The sequence below is a fragment of the Canis aureus genome, chromosome 29, assembly GCF_053574225.1.
Source record: "Canis aureus isolate CA01 chromosome 29, VMU_Caureus_v.1.0, whole genome shotgun sequence".
Classification (NCBI taxonomy): domain Eukaryota; kingdom Metazoa; phylum Chordata; class Mammalia; order Carnivora; family Canidae; genus Canis; species Canis aureus.
The window spans coordinates 14,110,665-14,129,568 of NC_135639.1; the positions used below are offsets into that span (position 1 = coordinate 14,110,665).

An 18,904-nucleotide genomic window follows, 5' to 3' on the forward strand; every position below is an offset into this window, starting at 1 on the left:
TGGTCATTGGCATCCCACTACATGCCAGGCATTTGCCAGCCACATACAACATGTAAGCCCCTTAAGGAGAGATATGCAGACAAGTAAATAGGCAATTACAGATTTAGAGAAATAAGTGCTGAGATGGGGTAAGTTCTGGGTGCAGCAGTAATGTAGTAGGGGAGCCTCTCATCCAGTCTTAGGGGGTGTGGAAATGGAAGTGAAGGAAGTCTTCCTGGAAGAAATGATGTCTACACACAGATTTAAGAAGCAAAAGGAGTTCAATAGGCAAGAAGACAGGAGAAAGGACCTCCCGAGGGAGAGGAAGAGTTTGTGTAAAGGTCTAGCAGCATCTGAGATTAGGGAAGCTTTGAGGACAGTGCTGGAATGTTTATTTCTAGAAGAAATGTGGTGAGAGATGATGCTAGAGTCCTCGGTTCAAAATTAGACAAGAGGGGGGATCCCTGGGTGGCGCAGCGGTTTGGCGCCTGCCTTTGGCCCAGGGCGCGATCCTGGAGACCCGGGATCGAATCCCACGTCGGGCTCCCGGTGCATGGACCCTGCTTCTCCCTCTGCCTGTGTCTCTGCCTCTCTCTCTTTCTCTCTCTGTGACTATCATAAATTAAAAAAAAAAAAAAAGACAAAATTAGACAAGAGGGTCTCATAAGGCTCACTGAGGGATGTGGATTCTTACCTGGGGACCATTGGGAGGATCTTTGATTTGTGCTTTAGAAAAATTAAAAAGGCTGCGGAGAGGAGAGGGGCCTGGGGCCACCCCACTGTGAGCAGAAAGACTGGTCAAGAAGCATTGGATCTGCTCAGTCCTTGTCTCTTTATGCGTCATCTTTCCTGAGACGTCTGATTAGAAGCAGACACAGAATGTAAAGACGATGGGAAAGTGGCAACGGTTGCTACTCGCCATGTGTTCACCCCAGGAGGGGGTCATCTTAAGGAAGTCTGCCTTAAGTGATCAGAATGACACCAGTAATCTTAGCCATGGGCTTGATGTCAGTGCCAAGTAAACAATATTCCCAAGCTCAAATGCCCTGGAACGTGTAGCAGACTTCAATAGTCATTTGTGGTTCTTTGGATCAACTCCAAATTTTGGATTTTAATCACATTATCCAAAAGTTACATGGGGAAAAAAAGACATGACAACAAAGAAATGATTGCTTCATCATGAGATTTTATTAGTAGTAAGATATGCGGTGTTCACAGGTCTGTGACTCTTAACATGGGGTAAGAGTAAGTAAAATATCTTCCCTCACGGTTTCTTTACTACAGAAGTTGAATCTGCAGAGAGAAAACAACAGAAAAATCAGCATTTCTTGGTGCACAGCTTGTGCACTGAGCATAAAGACAGCTTCTCTTCTCCCCGGTCTGAGTGAAAACCGTTCCCTGTGCCTGAGACCAGACATTGGCCAAGGGAAGACAGACCTCTTCTGTATAAAGGACTGAATTCTCTTTTCCAATGTTCTTTCATAGCTGTGCAATAGCAGAGAGAGGAAGCATCACTAGATGCCCCTAAGGACAGGGAGCGTTCATTTGTCATATCCTGAAACACCTACTAAGCCCTGGGCACATTGTTAATCAGTGCATGATAAGAAATCAGCCAGGGATTTCAGAAATCCGAGGGAAATTTCTGAGGTCCTGGTGTTACATTCACTAGGCATTCTTATTTAATTCAATAATTGAGTTGAAATGACTAGCATTACTCATTAAGACTGAACAAAACTTAGTTTGCTTGGGAGCTAATTTTCTTTAATAACATATATGAACCTATGTAAAGTGCCTGGGACATAAAAGGTGCTCAGAAGGTGCTCTTGTCTTCTCATTTTCATTTCCCTCTCTGTGGTCTGATAGCTGGCACACTCACAAATAGAAAATTAAAGGTTAAACACTAATACTGATAAAGGACACAAGAAATGAAGGGCACACACGATCTATACATGAATAAAGTTGAACTGAAATTTTTTTCGTGGTAGTTAAGAACTTGCTGGAGTCAAATTTGCTGCCTACAAATTATGGTACTGAGGCTTCATTTAAATGTCTTTAATGGAGATAAGAATAGTACCCCCATTCCATCACCACCATCAGTAGAGTAAGCATAGTCATTACCCCAATATACTCTCCTGTTTCTTCATGATCACTAATCTCTAATCCTTCTTGTCCCCTCCATCCACCCTCCCCACCATACAACCCATGACTTGCTGTCAGACACGTAACACAAAGCACAGTTACCAAACAAACTCACTCTTTTCACCTTAGTGACATGAAGCCAGATTCTCAACTTAACACTTAACTTGCATCAAATGACACATGCTCATCGACAAATCTCTCAAAGTTATTCCCTGAAAGTTCTACTCTTTTTTTTCCTAAAGAAACAGAAGGTAGTAGGGAAGCAAATGTGGCCATGGCTTTGGAGAACTATCGTCAGAGGTTTAACCTAACGTAGACTTCCAGTGGGAGCAAAGGTGACTCGTTCTCTTTGGATTTTTGGAATTTTATTTGGGGTCTTTGGATTTTTATTACTTACATTTTTCCATCATTTCTTTCCACTGTGATCTTGGATGCTCCCACTCTGGGTAGAGTTGGGTTGATCACATTGTTGTACCAAACAAATTTAACCTTCTGCACATCTCCAACCTCCACATCAGAGTCAAATTCATTGGAATGAGTGCTCTCTGGTTGGAGAGTGCCCCTTGAGAATTGAGAAGTTAATGAAAACATACATGAAGATACAAAAATATACATATAAATCTGTACATATACGTTTCTAAAACCAGGTTATGATGCATCTCTAGTAGGATGATTGACAGTACACTTGCCACTCTCATGTATTAAATAAATGCAGACATGCATGCAACTCAGTGACAGGTCATTTGCCAACATTAAGTTGTATTACCTTAAAGTCATCCTTACTATAATAAAACTTAATACGTTTTAGACACAAACCTCCCACAATTTAATAAATGGTGACATCATCGTATCATCTTTTCCTAGTTGTTTTGTGGACAGAATAATTATTTACTGATTATAAATCAGATGCCAGGGATCAAAGCAAACATCAGTGGTTTTCTCGGGAAATAGCAGAGAAAAAATTCAGAAACAGAATTCTGAAATGTATTAAGGTGCAAGCTAAAAAAAATCTCTTCCTTGGAATGACATGTGGTGGTACTATATTCCCATATAGTTACGGATAAATGCTTATGTGCATCACATGCATTATATGTGCAAGAGATTACAACATTTAAGAAGTGGGTAATATTTTACTCACTTGAAAATTTCATACTGTTTAGAATTTCCTTTATTTCCAAACAGAGAAACTAGCACGTGTCCTGTAACCTTCTTCCCAGACAGTGTGACAGCTACCTTATACCTCCAACCTGCGGGGGAAAATATTTGCAAACTGTCAGCTTATAGAGAAGATATGCTAAAACCAGGCTAATTTGGATGCCACTGCTGCTGATTTTTGAGTAATTTATATATAGTATTGGTTGTTCTTCTAATCAAATAGTGTCCTTCATCTCAATGTTCAGAAGACAGGTGTGGGGCCTCGGGAGGAGCATGGAATCTTTCCAAAGTCAATACATCTCAAGTAATATATGTAAGTCGTATATTTTGCTTTCAATTTCTTAACCTAACAATTTATTTTTGAATATTAAAAGAACTTTATCTTAAAAGAAAGTAGGAAAGGGGTGCCTGGTTGGCTCAATCAGTTAAGCTTCCAACTCTTGGTTTTGGCTCAGGTCATGATCTTGTCACAACCATGAGATCAAGCCCTGTGTCTGTCATTGAGCTCAGTGTTGAGTCGGCCTGGGGATTCTCTCTCTCCCTCTTGCTCTGCCCCTCACTGGCTTGTTCTCTCCTCTCTCTCTCTCTCTCAAATAAAATAAATAAAATCTAAAAAAAAGTGGGAAAATGATAGAGTATGACATTTTCATCAATTTATTTTCTTTTTCTTTTTAAGATTTTATTTATGTGAGAGCGAGAAAGAGAAAAGAAGTGGGGGGAGAGGCAGAGGGACTAGCAGACTCCCTGCTGAGTAGGGAGTCCCATGTGGGGCTCAATCCCGAGATCATGACCTGAGCCAAAGGCAGATGCTTAACCAACTGAGCCACCCAGAAACCCCTCAATTTACTATTTTCACAAGTTATCACATTTTAGAGTCTTGTCTTTTTGTCTGAATTGTCTACATTTATTTTTAAAATTCTGTAATTCAGCTTTCCCTTGCCATTGGAAATATATTAATTTATGGCAACCACTTTGTGGTACTAGTCAAGATTTAACTAGCAGTTTATGTCATTTAGAGCTAACCTGGGCCAAATTGAGAAGGGGATAAAACTGGGCTTTGTTTTTACAATGCAGCCAACCCCCCTGATTCCCATCTAAATAGTTTCCTCCCTCTGTGACTCAGGAAGGAACATGCCTCAACATTGCTGCAATGGTGATCAATTCCTATCACCTCCAATTCCTATCACCCACAGAGTCTACTACCCTAAACAGCTCTTAAATCTCCCTGCCATTCCCACAACCTCTCCCATCTCTCTCCTGGATTACTTTTCTGCTTGTACAAAACCTCAGAATTTTGCTTTAGTGAAACTTCCGGCTGAATTGGAAGAATCTGGAGCGGAAGAAGCCTCCCGAATTCAGCACCAGAATTAAATATGAAGAAGTTAATTTTTGTATCATTGTTAGTTCAGGTCTCCAAATTCTGCTCCGTTACCTCAATTAGCCAGAGTTGCATTGAGCACGACAACTTTTGAAAATTTTTCCATGTTGGGAAGGAGTGTTTACAACTTTTGTACAGAGGAGCAATTTCATAGATTTTCACCCAACATGATAATACAGAGCATTATGAATTTAAAGCAACTATAGTAGAGACTCACGGGCAAAATTGCTGGCATCACCAGTGTCTAGATAGAATATCTGGTTCACTTTGTCAGTTTTTCCAGGAAATCTGTCAGCATAATGACCCATCTGTGGGCAGCCTTCGCTTGGGCAGGGGAAGCACTTGTTCTAGGGAAAATTAGCAAATGATGAAATGAGGACACTCTTTCTTTTAATAGTGCGCCATCTTTTTTCCACATGTTGTTGTAGTTGGAATATTCTAAAGCCACTTGTGTCTTGATGGCAAAAGCCAACTTTCATTATGTCTCAGCAAAAATTAAAAATGCATTTCATTAGTTACAATGACAAATGAGAGACTTTACTATTAAATAACACAATACTAACAAAAATATAAAAATCATACAAAAAGGGAACTTAAATATGTATTTATACAGATATTTCAATCTTTTCTCTTTTGCCTCTGTAAGCTGCTCAGACATCCTCCTGCCTACAGGTGGTTAGAATTTATTTTAGAAAGATTGCAAAAGAAAGAGCAGGGAGTGATATGCAAAATTGGACCCTTTAGAAGTCAGGTTTTTCTCACATTTTTTAGCTCCCACTTAGCATATTAAGGTCTGAAGGATTCAGCTCTCAGAATTCTCCCAATGTGAGCAGAAAATGCCCCAGTTGGCCCTTAAGTCTTAGCTGTGAGGTTGGGGTTTGGAGAAGATATATAGAACTTAAGAACATGTCCTCTTTCAGGGCCAGGAGTTATGGGAACAAGAGAGGAAAAGGGAGAAACAGAGTTGGAAAGACATCAAAATTGCTTTTTTAGAGGGGCAATCCTGCTCCATAATGGAGACCAGGGCAGACTCCTGAATCAATGAACTAGATGAGGACTGGGCCGAGTCTCAGAGTCTGCATCCAGCAAAAGCTAAGGAGAGACTGAGCTGGTCTAGGAAGAAATGGCCAGAGCTATATGGGAAAGTTGGCTAAGCCAGAAGAGTAGATGTGCCTAGACATTATATGCAGAAATCAGCCCCATATCTGTCAATAAGCAGGCCCCCAATTCCTTCCCTCTGCCCTACACACTCACTGACCACCACCACCATGATCATCGTGCCCAATACCAGCTTAGACACAAGATGATGGAGTCCCAAGACTGAGAAATATGCAAAACTGAGAACTTTTTCTTAAAAAGTGTCTGAGCATCACCTAAAAGGACTATTTATATTACTGAATCAGACTAAATTTTAACTGAATGAAACTTAAAGTTTCTTTGCTTATTTTCCCCATTACCTAGAGATTGAGGATCCAGGAAAAGATAAAAACAAAGTTAGACCAAAGAAGAAGGATGGTTTTCTTACGTACACAAGCTATACTGTAAATAAACTATGCACTTCCCCCCAAATATATACAGTCAACAGTTGTTGAATGCTCATTATTATATTTTAGATTCCGAGCTAAGGTATTAAAACATATCATCTCATTAAATCCTCCCGCCAAACCTATGGAGTCTACCATTAATATTCACATTTAGAAATGAAAAAACTGCCTTAGAGAGGTTGAGCATTTCTCCCAAATCAGTCATTTAATGATGAAATCAGATTTCAGATCTTTTCTCTTCAGCACTAAGTTATACATCCTTGATAATTATGTCTTTACCTGGCATCTTACTTAAAATTTTACTTATTAAATGACACAAGTTATGTATTTTTATTTGAAAAAATTATAGTGAAAGGAAAATCAAGAAAAAATAACAGGCAATAGATATGTTATTTTCAAGATCACATTTGAGGATTCTAACCCAGATACCTAGCAAATACCAAACAAGATGAAAACTCAAAAGCAAGCAAGCAAACAAACAAAAACTTAGCAATTATGAGATTGCACAGAAATATCCACATGCCCATAATGATATAGTTTTGTATGGTTAGTTTTAAGACAAGTTTTCCATATTTATTGGCTTCCTGTAGCCATAGCTCAGATTTCCATAGCCTTTTTTTTTTTTAGTTATAGTTATTTCTAAAACAAGTTTAAACATTTGCCTGGTACATACTGAAGTGATAGTGAAGAAGGTAGACATGGAACATTTCAGAATACAAGGCCATTTCTCTGAAGTTCTCCAATGCCTCATCACTATTACCATAAATATGTATGTCAACTATACTTCAATTAAAAAATAAAAATATGTATAATTAAAAGTATAAATAGTGTGGCAATCATGTAGAGGCATTCACTAAATGCATGTCATATACAGTGAACTACACCCGTCATGAGAAGTGATGGTCACAAAATTCTTTAGGTTCAAAGTGGAGTCTACTTACTGCAGTGAAAACATTGTAAGAGGCACAAGGGAATCCAGCAAAGCCGTCAGGGTTGAGGATGCTATCAGAGTAATACTTGTAACTTCTTAAGTGATTACAGGCCACAAAGTCACGAGTCCCTTTGAAATCAGACAGTATACATCAGCAACAGATTTTATTTTTCCAAGTTAATGTTCTGATTAGAACATGGTTGTTGAATAGATTTTTCTAATTAGTGTGAACTCATGGTGGTCACAGAACAAAATCATCTATGAAGCATATTATGATTTGTGATGCAATTAGAAGTTAAATACTATTTAAGATTTTAATAGTAATTCCATAGATAAATGAAATGGAAAAATAACTTTAAAAGAAGGAGATTGGTCCACATAGGTATAAGTACAAATTAGTAATGAATTCCCTGAATTAGATCCTTAGAAAGTTGGCTATAAATACATTTTCTTCCTATAATCTCCTCATGCCCACTTTCCCCAGTGAAAAGCCTGCATTTTGGGTTAAAAGTCCTTTGTTATAGAAAATGTGAGACCAGTGCCAAAATATTCAGCAAATTTAGCAAAAAAGTGAAACAAATTTTCCCACAAATCTCTTCATGTATGTAATGGTTTTACCTTCCCAGATCCCATCTATGTCAACAATCTGAGAGAGAATATTCTTCTGACATCCAGGCATTTCTTTTCCTCCATTTGGAAAGAAATCTAGGTGGCCTACAGTTTGACTCATTCCAAACCCTGAGGAATATTAAAATATGAGAAAGTTGATGTTAATATATAGACTCAAAACATTCTAAAACACTCTAATATATGGACTCAAAAAACACTCACGCAAGATGAATTGAAGAACTCACCCATGTTGGGGATTATAGGGGCAGCATCTGTGTGAATTACATCCACAAACTGGGCATCGCTGGGGTCCAATCGGACTAATTCGGGTGTGCCCTCAAAGCAAGGTTCAGCTGGATCCAACCCTAAAGTAAATAGGACATGTCATGTTAATATCAGTGTACACCCACATTTACCTTTCTTCATTAATTACCTACCCAAGTGCAAGCATGGTGGGAACCATGACTTATGCCTGGAAAGAGATAAGTTAGTTCTTCCCTACCTTCTCATTTTCTTATACTTTCTGTGTCTAATTTTCTATTTGCATTACAATGAGTTTTTCTCGAACCATGGAATCTGGCTCTACTTATGAATGCTTAGTCACTGGGACAATCTGGGTTACTAGCAGCAGTTACAAGGAAAGAGACAGATTCTGGGAGACTCCTAAAAGCTGTTCAGGATAAAAGAGTTCCTTCCCATTCCCCTGTAAAATCCTATGAGGGCAAGAACTTTGATTGTCATGGTCGCCAGGACCATCGCTTCACAGAGAGTACCTGGCTGAGCAGGCTTTTGTTTTTTTTTTTGTTTTGTTTTGTTTTGTTTTTTTTTTGAGCAGGCTTTTGTAAACATCCACAAATAATGAGAAAGAATGTTCTCTCCAGCAAATTAATGATAGACATCCAGATGTCCCCAGCAATCCAAATGTGACCAGTTTATCCAAAGTATCAACACAAAAATCAGAAGGTCGGAGACAGAGTGGGAAGACGGAAGAGGAAAGTGGTTGCTCCCTGAGATGATCACCTCTCAAACCCAGGATAGCAAAGCCTACAAGGTTGCTTTAGGGCCTGAGTATACAACATGTGAGCCCATTGACCAAATGCAACCAGTCTGGGATTTGTGAAATGGTATTTTTTATCTAACTAGCAGCATGCAGAATCGGTCAGCCCAGCTAAATCATGTGTCCCCTGCAATTTTTGACTTGTGGTGGATAAGGATTGGGCTAATTATCAATTACTATCAAAATAGATTATAATTAATTATATATTTTTGAGCTCTTTGAGTTTAATTCTATTTATTATCTCTTCTGTTATTTATGCTATTTATTCTATTTTTTAAACAGATTTTATTTATTTATTCTTGAGAGACACACAGAGAGAGGCAGAGACATAGGCAGAGGGAGAAGCAGGCTCCCTGCAGGGAGCCCGATGTGGGACTTGATCCTGGGATTCCAGGATCATGTCCTGAGCCAGAGGCAGACACTCAACCACTGAGCCACCCAGGCGTCCCTATTCTATTTATTCTATTCATGAAACTTATCCTTTGTGAATTCCTGACAATAGGAAAATAGTGTAAATAAGACCCCCCAATGCTGTCAATTCAAATTTTAGTCACATGCAGTATTTATGTGTGTGTGTGTATATATATATATATATACACACACATATATATTAGGGCTCTGTAGGCCAAAGATCAATATTTTAAAAGTTCACAAAGCCTCAGAACACACTGTTTTCTGATCATGTGGCCCAATCCAGAAAATGCCAAATTTCCAAACTTCTAGATTGCATAGGCAACATTTAGCCCCAATGTTTCCGTTTTTACTGTTTTGACCAACCTGTGATTCGTCCTGCAGTGCCATTGAGCCTCCTTCCTGCCTCCCCAGCTGCGTGGGCTCCCAGGCTGTGGCCAATGATGTGGACGTCGGAAGGCGAGTACCCAAATGCTGACTGTTGGAAAGAAAACTTCTTCAGAATGTTTTCTAATATCGCAAATTTCAGGATGGCCACAGAAGGAGATGTTCACAAAACTTGAGTTTTAGGAAGACATGCTGCCCTTTCAAGGCAACTAATTTTCATGACATTTTTTCAGGTATTATAGAAAATGGCAGTGGTCAAATGCTTAAGCTGATGGAGGTCAGACTCTCTTTTGTTGTTTTATACATAGAAGAACCCTTGCCGGGGATGAGGAATTACTATCCAGAGGTGGTGAAGCAAGTATACGGGGTTAGCAGATAAAAATGAAAGCCATTACTTAAACACATTCCAGTTTAACATTATTTTAAGGTTTTAGTTACCAAATCAGGTTAGCTTGTTGTCATTGTGCTTCTATTAAAAAAATAAAAAACAAAAACAAGGCAATTTCGTCTTGAAGTTGACATTACCAGACCAACTTGGTTTTATAGATGGTAAAATTAAAAGGAATACTGATGGAATTCAGTGGAAACAACCTACCTGTTTGATTGAGTAACATCACCTAAAAAAAACTAGTTTATTGGCTTTAATAGGCATATTGATGAAGCTCAAATCTAGATTGATTGAATGGCTAATGGGATGATTTTGCTTTTTTCTTTTCAACCACAGGGAAAGTCAAATCTCAGTAGAGGGATGTCTTCAGCAATTGTCATCCCTACAGTACTTTTTTCTTTTTTGAAGAGACTCCAGAGAGCAATGTGCATGGGCTTTTATAGAACCTGGAGATAGTTACCTGAAGAACTTCAACAAAATATGCCACTTCTGCCCCCACGATCCGGATGTTCTGCGAGGCCTGAGTGTAACCAGTTCGGGAGCCACTCTTCCAGTCCACACAGATGCAGTTCACACTTTCCACTACAAACATTTTCTGATGCAAAAGACACAATAAATAGGTCAATAATTCTGGATCTTTATCAATTAGATTTAACACATTTGAGAATGAAGGTAAATTCCCTCTGTGACCTTTACAATATCAAGCTTGTTTTAACCCCAAAATAATGAACAAAACTGTTATGGATATGAAATCCCTTTTAAAGTTTAAAACTGGCTCCAAGTTGAATGTTTGGCCATAACAGGAACTGGATTCTTGGAATCTCTACTGTAATAGAGGCGTAGACATTTGTTGCAGAAAAAAGTGTATAAAATGTGGTACAGTGGATTGTCTCATTAGAGCATCATAAATGTCATAAGCCTACATTTTCCCTTACTAGAATGCACCCCAGGATATTGCCTGTTTTGCTTACTGCTGTATCCTCAGTGCCTCAGTGCTGTATACTTAGGCTTTGTTAGGATTCTTTCAAAGAGATATACTGAAGGTAAATGAGCAAGCTTTATAACTCCACCTTTTTTCCAAAAGGACTTTCAGAAGAATGAACCAATCTTACAAATCATCTCCAATTCTTTTATTTAGCATATAGAAGTCTCCAAGAGGGAAAATGATGTGCTAATGTCATGGTTAGCTAATGATAGAGTAAGAACTGCAGTCTAGGACCTTTAACCTTCTAGGTCAATCCATTCGTTTCTCCATCATAAAGCAACCATGTTGTCAAAGTCAAATCATGCAAGAAAAATAAATCTGCTTTGGTGATTTCAGAAATAAGTTGTGTACACATATCTAAAAATTTACATTCCCTTTGAACTAAGAATCACCTAGCCTTTTTCTTTTACTGTTGTATGAAAATCTATTACCACCCTCTCCCCAATAATCATCAGCTTAAATTATTTTAGAAAACAAGTTAGGGTTTTACTGATTACTCTTAAACTTGGGAAGTGGCGTCTGCTTATTTTGGCGTCTGCTTATCCAGGATCAGTGGATAGTCTCTAGGTTTGATTCAATTTAGCCTTTGGCTTGAGTCATAGACAGATCTGAATTTAAAGTGTGTAGGAGGATCTTTGTGAATCAAGGATAAAGTTCCTCAAGCACTAGCAATTGCTAGGAAAAATTGTTCTATTTGATTTTCTGTCTTTTAATTCTCCATTATCATGGGGCATGTAGCCAAATGCAAATTAAAGAAAATTGGATCCTGTGGTTGAAACACCAGAAGCTGAAAATGAAAACCAACAGTTTTCCTAGATATTGCTACAATAGGAGATCAAAGAGTAGCAAGTGAAAGTCAAAGGAAAACAATTAGTTTGGGCAAAATAAGTTATCTTAGTTCTTCACATCGAAATGAAATCCTACTGAAAAAATTTTAAGTCGTTAAAAATACAGTTAATATTGCATCAATAAGGCAATATTTGTTGCTAAAATTTTGAAATATCTCAGTAGTTATTGAATAACCACTACTTAGAGCCACCAAATGCTTGCCAACCTTGCTGCCCTGACTGTTCCAGGATTCCTCCACCCCCTACTACCTCTTGTACGTCCCTTCAAAACCCCAGGCCCAGCAGAGTCAGGTGATCCTCCAGTGTCATGATGGCTGGCATTTGTCTTGACTGGTTGGGGCCTGTGCCTTTCCCATTCCTAATCATCACTCTGGAAACAACCTTCCCTTAATTGATTACCTTGTCTCACCTTGCACATGTTGGCCAACCAGCTTTCTTCTCCCTTGTCTATGAATCCATGAATAATAAAGCGGGTTTTTCTATCTGTTTTGAAATTGGAGCTTGTGATAATTGATGGATCTGCAGTAAGTTCCTATTTGGGGAAGAAAAGTGTTTAATGTCAAGTTTCTTATGGTGTGCAATAGAACCATTTGTACCTGGAGGGAGATGGTGGGTAGGAGAAGACCATCAAGACTTGAGATCCTTGTGAATAAGGATCCTATTATAGGGAAGCTATTTGCAATCATCAAGTTCCAGACATCATAACATTTCTGCAGTTGCCCCACTCAGGATAACTGTCTGCTATAATGTTGATGCAGGGGTCTTGTCTTCACATAACGGAAGGCTTTGTGTGTGTAGTAATACTTTTATCAGACAAAATAGACTTTAAAACAAAGGCTATAATAAGAAAGAAAGAAGGACTTTACATAAAGATAAAGAGACTTATCCAATAAGATACAACACTTGTAAATATTTATGTACTCAACATAGAAGCATCTAATTATATAAAGCAAATATTAATAGATGCAAAAGGAGAAATTGACAGTAATACAATAATAGCAGGGAACTTGAACACCCAATTTACATCCAATGGATAGCTCTCCCAACAGAAAATCAATAAGGAATGAGTGATCTTAAAAGACACATTACAACAGATGGATTTAACATATATTTACAGGACATTCTATCCCAGAAAAGCAGAATACACATCCTTCTCAAATGCACGTGGACTCTTTCAAGAATGAGTTACAGGCTAGGCCACAAAACAAGCCTTGATAAATTTAAGAAGATTGAATTCATATCAAGCATATTTTCTGACCATACTGATATGAAACTAGAAATCAATTACAAGAAGAAAAGTGTTAAAAACACCAACATGTGGAGACTAAATTCTGTGCTACTAAACAACTGATGGGTCAAGGAAGAAATCAAAGATACAGTTAAAAAATTATCTTGAGACAAGTAAAAAGGTAAAGACAATGTTCAAAAATATATGGGACACAGCAAAAACAGTTCTAAGAGGGAAGTTTTCAGTGATACAGGGCCACATCAAGAGATAAGAAAAAGCTCAAATAAATAATCTAACTTTATGCCTAAAGGAACTAGAAAATGAAGAACAAAGTTAGTAAAGGAAGGAAATAATCAGAGTGAAAATAAATGTAACAGAGACCTAAAAAACAATAGAAAAGATCAGTAAAACTAAGCTATTTCTTTGAAAGATAACTAAAATTGATGAACCTTTAGCCAGACTAAGAAAAAAAAAAGAGAAGGCCAATAAATAAAACCAGAAATGAAAAGGAATTACAACTGAAACCACAAAAATACAAAGGATCATAGGAGACTACTACTAACTGTTATATGCCAACAAACCAGACAACCCAGAAAAAAAAATGAACAAATTCCTAGAAACATAAAATCTTTCAGGACTGAATCAGGAAGAAATATAAAATCTGAACACACTGATTACTAGTAAGAAAATCGAATCAGTAATTAAATTCCCAAAAAACAAAAGTCCAGAACCAGACAGCTTCATAGGTGAAGTCTACCAAATATTTAAAGAAGGTAATACCTATCTTTTTCAAACTATTCTAAAAAATTGAAGAGGAAAGAATGCTTCTAAACTCATTATACAAGGTTTGCATTATTCTAATACCAAAACAGAAACACGCCACGAGAAAATTATAAGCCAATATTCCTGATAAACATTGATGTAAAAATCTTCAACAAAATATTAGCAAACAAAATTCAACAATATGTTAAAAGGATCTTGTACCACAATTGAGTGAGATTTATTCCAGGCATGAAAGGATAGTTTAATAGCCTCATCTCAATCAATGAGGCATATCATGCCACATTTAGCAAAACAAATAATGGATGGATCGATACATACAGAAAAAGCAGTTGATAACATACAACATCCATTTATGATAAAACCTCAATAAACTGGGCATAGAGGAGATGTGCCTCAACATAATAAAAGGCATATATGATAAACTCACAGTTAACATCATACTCCACAATGAAAAGCTGAAGGTTTTTGTTTTTCTAAGATCAGGAACAAAACAAGGATGCTCACTCTTGCCACTTGTATTCAACATAATATTGTAAGTCCTAGCCACAGCAATTAGGCAAGAAAAAGAAATAAAAGTCATCTAAATTGGAAAAGAAGAAGTAAACTGTCACTATTTGTAGATGACAGAATATTATATGTCGAAAACCCTAAAGTCCCCACCAAAAAAACTACTAGAACTAAAATTGAATTTAGTAAGTTGCAGGATACAAAATCAATATATAGAAATCTTTTGCAGGGACACCTGGATGGCTCACCAGTTGAGCGTCTGCCTTTGGCTCAGGTCATGGTCCCGGGATCCAGGATCAAGTCCTGCATCTGGCTCTCTGTGAGGAGCCTGCTTCTCTCTCTGCCTGTATCTCTGTATCTCAGTCTGTGTCTCTCATGAATAAATAAATAAAACACAGAGAGAGATGCAGAGACACAGGCAGAGAGAGAAGCAGCCTCCCTGCAAGGAGCCTGATGTGGGACTTGATCCCAGGATTGTAGGATCACACTCTGAACTGAAGACTGATGCTAAACTATTGAGCCACTGAGGCTTCCCCATCTATTGCATTTCCATACACTAATAATGAACTATTAGAAAGAGACATCTCAATCTCATTTATAATTGCATCAAAAAGAATAAAATACCTAAGAATAAATTTAACCAAGGAAGTGAAAGACCTATCTTCTGAAAACTATGACACTGATGAAGAAAATCGAAGGCAACACAAATAAATGAAAAGACTACCATGCTCATCTATTAGAAGAATTAATATTGTTAAAATGTTCATGCAACCCAAAGCAATATCCAAATTCAATGTGCAATCCCTATAAAAACATCAGTGACACTTTTCATAGAATAGAACAATAATTCTAAATTTGTATGGAACCACAAAAGACCCTGAGTAGCCAAAGCAAATCTTGAGAAAGAAGAACAAAGCTGTAAGTATCATGCTTTTGATTTCAAACTACATTACAAAGCTATAGTAGTCAAAACAATACGGCCCTGATACTACTACAAAAACACAGATCAATGGAACAGAATAGAAAGTCCAGAAATAAACCCACATTTTAGGGTTAATTAAACTATAACAAAGGAGGCAAGAATATAGAGTGGGGCAAAGACACACTCTTTAATAAATGGTGTTGGACTGCCACATGCAAAAGAATGAAACTGGAACACTCTCTTATACCATATACAGAAATACACTCAAAACATATTAAAGACAAAATGTAAGATCTGAAACCATAGACCCCTTAGAAGAAAACATAGGCTGTAAGTTTTTCCATATAGTCTTAGCAATATTTTTTATCTGTCTCCTCATGCAAGAACAATAAGAGCAAAAAGTTTTTAAAAAATGGGACTAGAGAAGACTAAAAAGTCTTTGTAAGCAAAGGAAACCATTGACAAAATGAAAAGGCAATCTACACACTGGGAAAAGATATTTGCCAATGATATATTGGATTAGGGCTTAACATCCAAAGTATATAAAGAACACACACAACTCAATATCAAAAAACAGATTAATTAATAGGCAGAGGATCTGAATAGACATTTCTCCAAAGAAGACAAACAGATGACAAAAGGCACAGGAAAAGATGCTCAACACCACTCATCACCAGGGAAATGCAAATCAAAACCATAATGAGCTATCCCCTCACAACTGTCAGAATGGCTGTTATCAAAAAGACAAGAATTAACAAGTGTTGAGCACATGGAGAAAGAGGAACCCTCATGCACTGTTGGTAGGAATGTAAATCGGTGCAGTCACAAATAAAAAACAGAATGGAGGTTCCTCAGAAAATAAAAATAGAACTACCATATGATCCAGCAATTCCACCTCTAGGTTTTTATCTAAAAAAATGAAAACATTAATTTGAACAGACATTTGTACCCCTATGTTCATTGCAGTATTATTTACAATAGCCAAGATATGGAAGCAACCTGAATGTCCATTGATAGATGAACTGGATAAAGACAAAGAAGTATATATAGGAATATTTCTCAGCCATAAAAAAGAATGAAAGCTTGCCATTCCTGGCAACATGGAAGGACCTAGAAGGTCTTATGCTAAGTGAAATAAGTCAGATAGGACAGATACCATATATTACTTACATGTGAATCTAAAACACAAAACAAATGAATAAACAAAACTCATAGATACAGAAGGCAAACTGAAATGATAGCCAGAGGGGATGGAGGTGGGGGGGGGGGTGTTTGAAATTGATGAAGGGGATTAAGAGATACAATCTTCTAGTTATATAATAAATAAGACAAGAGGATGCATGGCATAGGGAATATTGTTAATATTACAACAACTTTGTATGGTGACATGGTAACTAGACTTGTTGTGGGGATCATTTCATAAATTTATATATTGAATCACTATGTTGTACACCTGAAACCTATAATGCCATAATGTATATCAATTATTCTTTAATAGAAAATAAAGTGAATCTAAATTAAAACAGAAAGAGAATAATATCAAGTTAATGGACCTTTTATAAACAAGTTAAATAAAATAATACTTAACCTCATTGCCCCAAAAGTTTACAAAGATGCAAATTCCACTAATTTGTTCACGTTAGAAAACTTAAAAGTTTAGTGTTCTTATTACAAAAAAATGGATAGGACTTAGTTCTGAAAACATTGAGTTCTCTTACTTGAAAGTTATCTGGGTTCTCGTTAGTGTATAGGAGTAAGCGGGTATTGACATCTTTTGGAGCCCAGGGCAATATTTTGAGGGGTCTCTCCACAATTCCTGCCCATGGGGAGTCATCACTAAAACAGCCAAGTCTTGGGAAGCAGACTTCTTTTCCTGCAAACACCCAGAAGCGTTTCAAGGATGTTAGTTTAATCAGGATGCTCTTTTTAATAGTCTTTCTGACAAAATATGAGTTAAATTACATCTTGTGGGATATTTGCTTTCTCCGCATCCCCAGACATCTTTCTATCAATGTACTCACAAAACAGCTTCAGTGTCCCAGCTAAAAATAGGCTTCTGCTCCTCATTTTTACAATGTATGACCACCTCACTCCCCTCATCTCTGTCCGGTCCGATGTTGGGACCCAGTTTAGCTCCTGAATGTGAATATCTTCCTTGGGCCAATGGTGCCCAAGCAAAGAGCAGCCTTGTGTCCCCAGGTGTTGTTAGAAAGAGGTGAAGATTTCAATTCATTGCAGTCATCTTGTGTGTTGGTTAAGTTTCATGCAAATGCCAAAACTTTATACCTTTACCTTGCTGAGTATTTAGGTCTCTAACCTATGTTTGAGGAGCATCTGGATTCCCATGATGAAGAAGCTGCTCATGAATAATCAAACAGAAAATCCATGGTTTGACACAACCCTACACTTGAATGTTAACCCATAAAAGAACAACACAAAGGAAGGGAGGTCCAAGAGGATAAAGTCTGTATTAACAGTAGGAGTAGGAGTAGGAGTAGTAGCTGTTGTGTGTGTGGGATTCTCAAAAAGTTACGATGTGCCAGGGGCCAGGCAAATGATTTACAGGACTTGTTTCATATAAGTCTCACAGTTGTCCTACGTTGGAGGTGGTAATTATGTCCATTTCACAGGTGAAGATAGTGAAGCACAGAGAGGCTAAGAATTTGGCTCAGATGTGGCCAGTGGGACCAAGTTTCAAATCCCACACTTAACTCCAAACCAGGGTTGCTAGATTAATAAAAATCAAAGTCAAAAGTGAGTTTCAGATAAATAATGAATACTTTTTAGTATAATATTGTCACATACTCATTGTTTATCTGAAATATTTGTTGTTTATCTGAAATTCTAATTTAACTGAGTATCTTAGATTTTATCTGCAACCCTACTCCAATTGCCCCTGCTTTCCATCATGCATCCTTTTTGCTCTTCTCCTGATTCCATAGTGGCTAGAATTCAGCCATCATAGAATTTCTTGAAAGCAGGAAATCTCTTCCAGCACTACACGAGTATCTTTTCTTACCTACTACTGCTCCCAGCAGCAGTGATAGTGTCCAGATTAGCAGCATCTAAATAAAGTTAAAAATATGATTGAGCCAGACTAAATAAGTTTTTAAAAGATTGGCATAATTCAAGTTCAGTTAGAACTCTGGGGGATAATTGGTAAATTCTCATCAGTTAGGTTTGGAAAACATGTTCCTGACTCACCGTGGCAGTTCCGTTGGGTTCCACGCACAACCAGATAGCACCCGAAAGTTCCTTTTATAAGCAAACCTTATCTCTTTGAGAAGTTCCGTGGAAAAGTGGCATGAAAAGAGAGGAAGTTCCAAGTGTGTGTTTCTAATTTTAATCATAAATAAACCAAGACTGATAGCCTAGGTCAAGTTTTCCACAGTACTTGTGGGAAGATGAGAAAAGGGTTCATACAGATTGTTCTCTTTCAATGAGGTTACATAATGCCCAGAATCACCATAATTTCATTGTAGTGAAGGATTCTGGTCTGCCTCTTTTTAGTTTACAATTCTCTGTGCTGCTTTGTGGATACATGTAAAACTAAGTTGTTTTCACAGATTTGATAGCAGCAGGCTTGAAAACAAATACTAAAAGCTTACCAGCTCAAGTAGTTTTTGTATAACCTTGCCTTACCCTCAAAAGCA

The 18,904-nt window shown here is 37.5% G+C and overlaps 1 protein-coding gene across 1 annotated transcript; it reads right to left on the reverse strand.

The window, feature by feature from the left end:
* Positions 1–1,145: 1,145 nt before the first annotated feature.
* On the reverse strand, positions 1,146–18,564 carry LOC144301064 (pancreatic triacylglycerol lipase). Its single transcript, XM_077877507.1, has 13 exons — positions 18,456–18,564; positions 18,271–18,316; positions 16,970–17,124; positions 12,221–12,343; positions 10,439–10,573; positions 9,570–9,681; positions 7,981–8,100; positions 7,745–7,864; positions 7,137–7,255; positions 4,869–4,998; positions 3,257–3,365; positions 2,516–2,680; positions 1,146–1,272 (listed from the first exon to the last, which is right to left on the reverse strand). The coding sequence occupies exons 2-13, from the start codon at positions 18,314–18,316 to the stop codon at positions 1,209–1,211; spliced, it is 1,398 nt and encodes a 465-aa protein (XP_077733633.1). The 5' UTR covers positions 18,456–18,564; the 3' UTR covers positions 1,146–1,208.
* Positions 18,565–18,904: the final 340 nt, after the last annotated feature.